At 65.7% G+C, this 2,317-nt stretch overlaps 1 protein-coding gene across 1 annotated transcript in view; it reads right to left on the bottom strand.

Annotated features, from left to right (window-relative positions):
• LOC102503039 (60 kDa lysophospholipase-like) overlaps positions 1–2,317 on the bottom strand; it is a gene marked incomplete in the record, with an annotated part of 33,555 nt that overhangs the window by 22,356 nt on the left and 8,882 nt on the right. The window contains 1 exon segment of the mRNA XM_014592233.2: positions 877–1,002. Coding sequence (XP_014447719.1) covers positions 877–1,002 — 126 coding nt within the window.

Here is a 2,317-nt window from a genome sequence, read left to right as displayed (position 1 = left end):
CCCTGCCTCTAAAGCGGACATGGCCGTGGGCAAGCCCGTCACTGGGCTTCAGCTTCCCCTTGGTTATAGCAGGCCGGTGCGAGGGCTAGAGCATGCATGCGTGGTCCCGAGCCCGCAGACAGCACAGCACGGCCTGCCCTGGGAGAGGCGTGGTCCTGCCACAGGGCCTGGGAGGGTCAGAGGGGAGGAGAGCCAGTCGAGCCCCGTCCATCTCGCGGGACCGTGAGACCAGGGTGCGGCCTGCGGGAGAGAGGCCTTGGGGAAACACGGACTGCAACCCCTCCCGAGCAGAAGCCCGGCAGCTACCCAGTGCATAGCAGCCTGGGGCCTCCTCCGAGTGGGACTGTCCCACTGTGGGACCCACGGGACACCAGAGAGACTGGGCAGGGCCCACAGTCAGGGATGGACCCAGCAGGTCTGGCAGGGGTTTCCCCCAGAACTTCCCGGAGCATCCTTCAGGGACCAGCTGGAACACAAAGGCCTTGGTCCCCACCGTGGGGCGCAGACAGGACCGGCTCTTGAATTGCTCTTGTGAAGCCACAGGCAACAGGGACCCCAGGTGGGGGTCGGGACCTCCCCAGCCACCTCCCAGCACATCACCGGCTCTGGCACTGGGGGTGTGCTGGGTTAGAGAGAAGAGAGGAGTGTAGGAACCAGGGCCCCTGAGGGTTGCATCACGGGGACCACAGCAGAGAGAATGAAGACAGGGACAAAGGCAGGGAAGTGGCCAGGGCCTTGGGACACCTGCTCCGTGCCAAGCCAGGTGGTCAGACGGGAGGCCTGTTAGGAGGACAGTCTCGTGCCAGCAGGCTTACAGTTCACGAACCCTGGCCCACCGCCTGCCCAGGGGCTGCCGGGAGCCTCGCCGCAGGTTACCTGGGCCCCGGTGAGGATGACGGGCTTCTGCAGGTTCTCCAGCACGAAGGACAGCACCGAGGCGGCGAAGGCCATGGTGTCGGTGCCGTGGATGACCACAAAACCGTGGTACTGTGTGTAGTGTCTCTGCGGGCGAGCACCAGGGTGGGCGTGAGAAGGCCGGCCATGCCACAAAGGGCACCCGGGCCCGAGAACGTGGGTCCGAGGGGCCCGTATACCGAGGACAGGAGCAGCCCCGGACTTCCGGCCAGCATCTCCCTGAGGCACTGCGGACAGGCCCGGAGCTACCCCAGAGCTGGGGGCACTGTGGGGCATACAGGACGGGCAGGGCCCAGCTGGCTGACCTGCGCTGTCCAGATCTGGGTAAGGGGGCAGGACACCGCGGCCAGTGTGCGGAGGGGCCTGCCAGGCACAGAGAAGTCCAGAAGCCTTCCCAGGCAGGCCCTGCCGGCTCAGCTGCAGTGAGGTTGGCAGTGCAAGGGCACCCCCTCCAGGGGACAGCAAACCTGGGCCTCGATGGGCACTGGCCCAAGCCGTGGCTGCCAGGAACACGGTTCTGAGAGCTGAAGGTCCCACACTACCCCAGGCCCTCCCGAGAGGGCACCCTGCAAGGCTCTTTCAAGAACCAAGCCTGACCTGGGAACTGCGCCAGAGCAGGGGCCACAGCAGGGTGGCGTGCCCTCTGCTGGCCACTGGGGGCTCTGCCACAGGCAGGCCATCTGGCTGAGAAGGCCTTTGCAGCACTGGGGGCCCCTCCCAAGGCCCCAGACAAGCGCAGGGGGTGGAGAACAAGGCCCAGGAAGCTACTCTTTTCCAGGTAGAAGAGACAGTGGGACCGGGCGGGGCTGGTGTCCCCCACTGCTGGCAGGAGGTGAGTAGCAGGTACGATTTGGGACTGGAGTCGGGGGGAGGCCCCCCACCCAGATGAGGCAGTGAGTCAGCAGGGCCCTCAGCCATGATGGGGTCTAAGAGAAGAGCTGGAGGGGTGGCCCTGCCTGTGATGAGGACATGCACCCTGGACGCCTGAGGCTGGCACCCTGTAGGGGTTCTGGTTCTGTCCTCTGTTAAGACTGCAGCTGGGATGGGCGTGTGATTGGCACGTGAGCTTGCCAGTCTGCAGGGAGGCGACGCATTCCGACTGGGGTGTGAACCGGGATCAGCCAGTTGCATGAAGAAACCAAGACTGCCTCCCTCGCCTGTGGACATGGCCCTCAGTACCCACACTCGTTCCCACACTCGGCATGCACGAAAAAGGGCCTGAGAGCTCTGCCATCCCCTGCTGTGCCCAGATCTCTGGCTGGGCAGGCTGACCCCACCACAGAGCTCCGCGGGATGGCTGGATGCTAGGGCTGCTGTGGGCCGCTGCTCGCCCACAGCACCAGCCCCGCCCACACTGCAGTCCTGCCCACAGCGCCAGCCCCACCCATACTGCCGTCCCGCC

Source organism: Tupaia chinensis, unplaced genomic scaffold, assembly GCF_000334495.1.
Source record: "Tupaia chinensis unplaced genomic scaffold, TupChi_1.0 Scaffold000671_2, whole genome shotgun sequence".
Lineage (NCBI taxonomy): Eukaryota > Metazoa > Chordata > Mammalia > Scandentia > Tupaiidae > Tupaia > Tupaia belangeri.
This window is presented reverse-complemented; position numbering and strand designations above follow the sequence as displayed.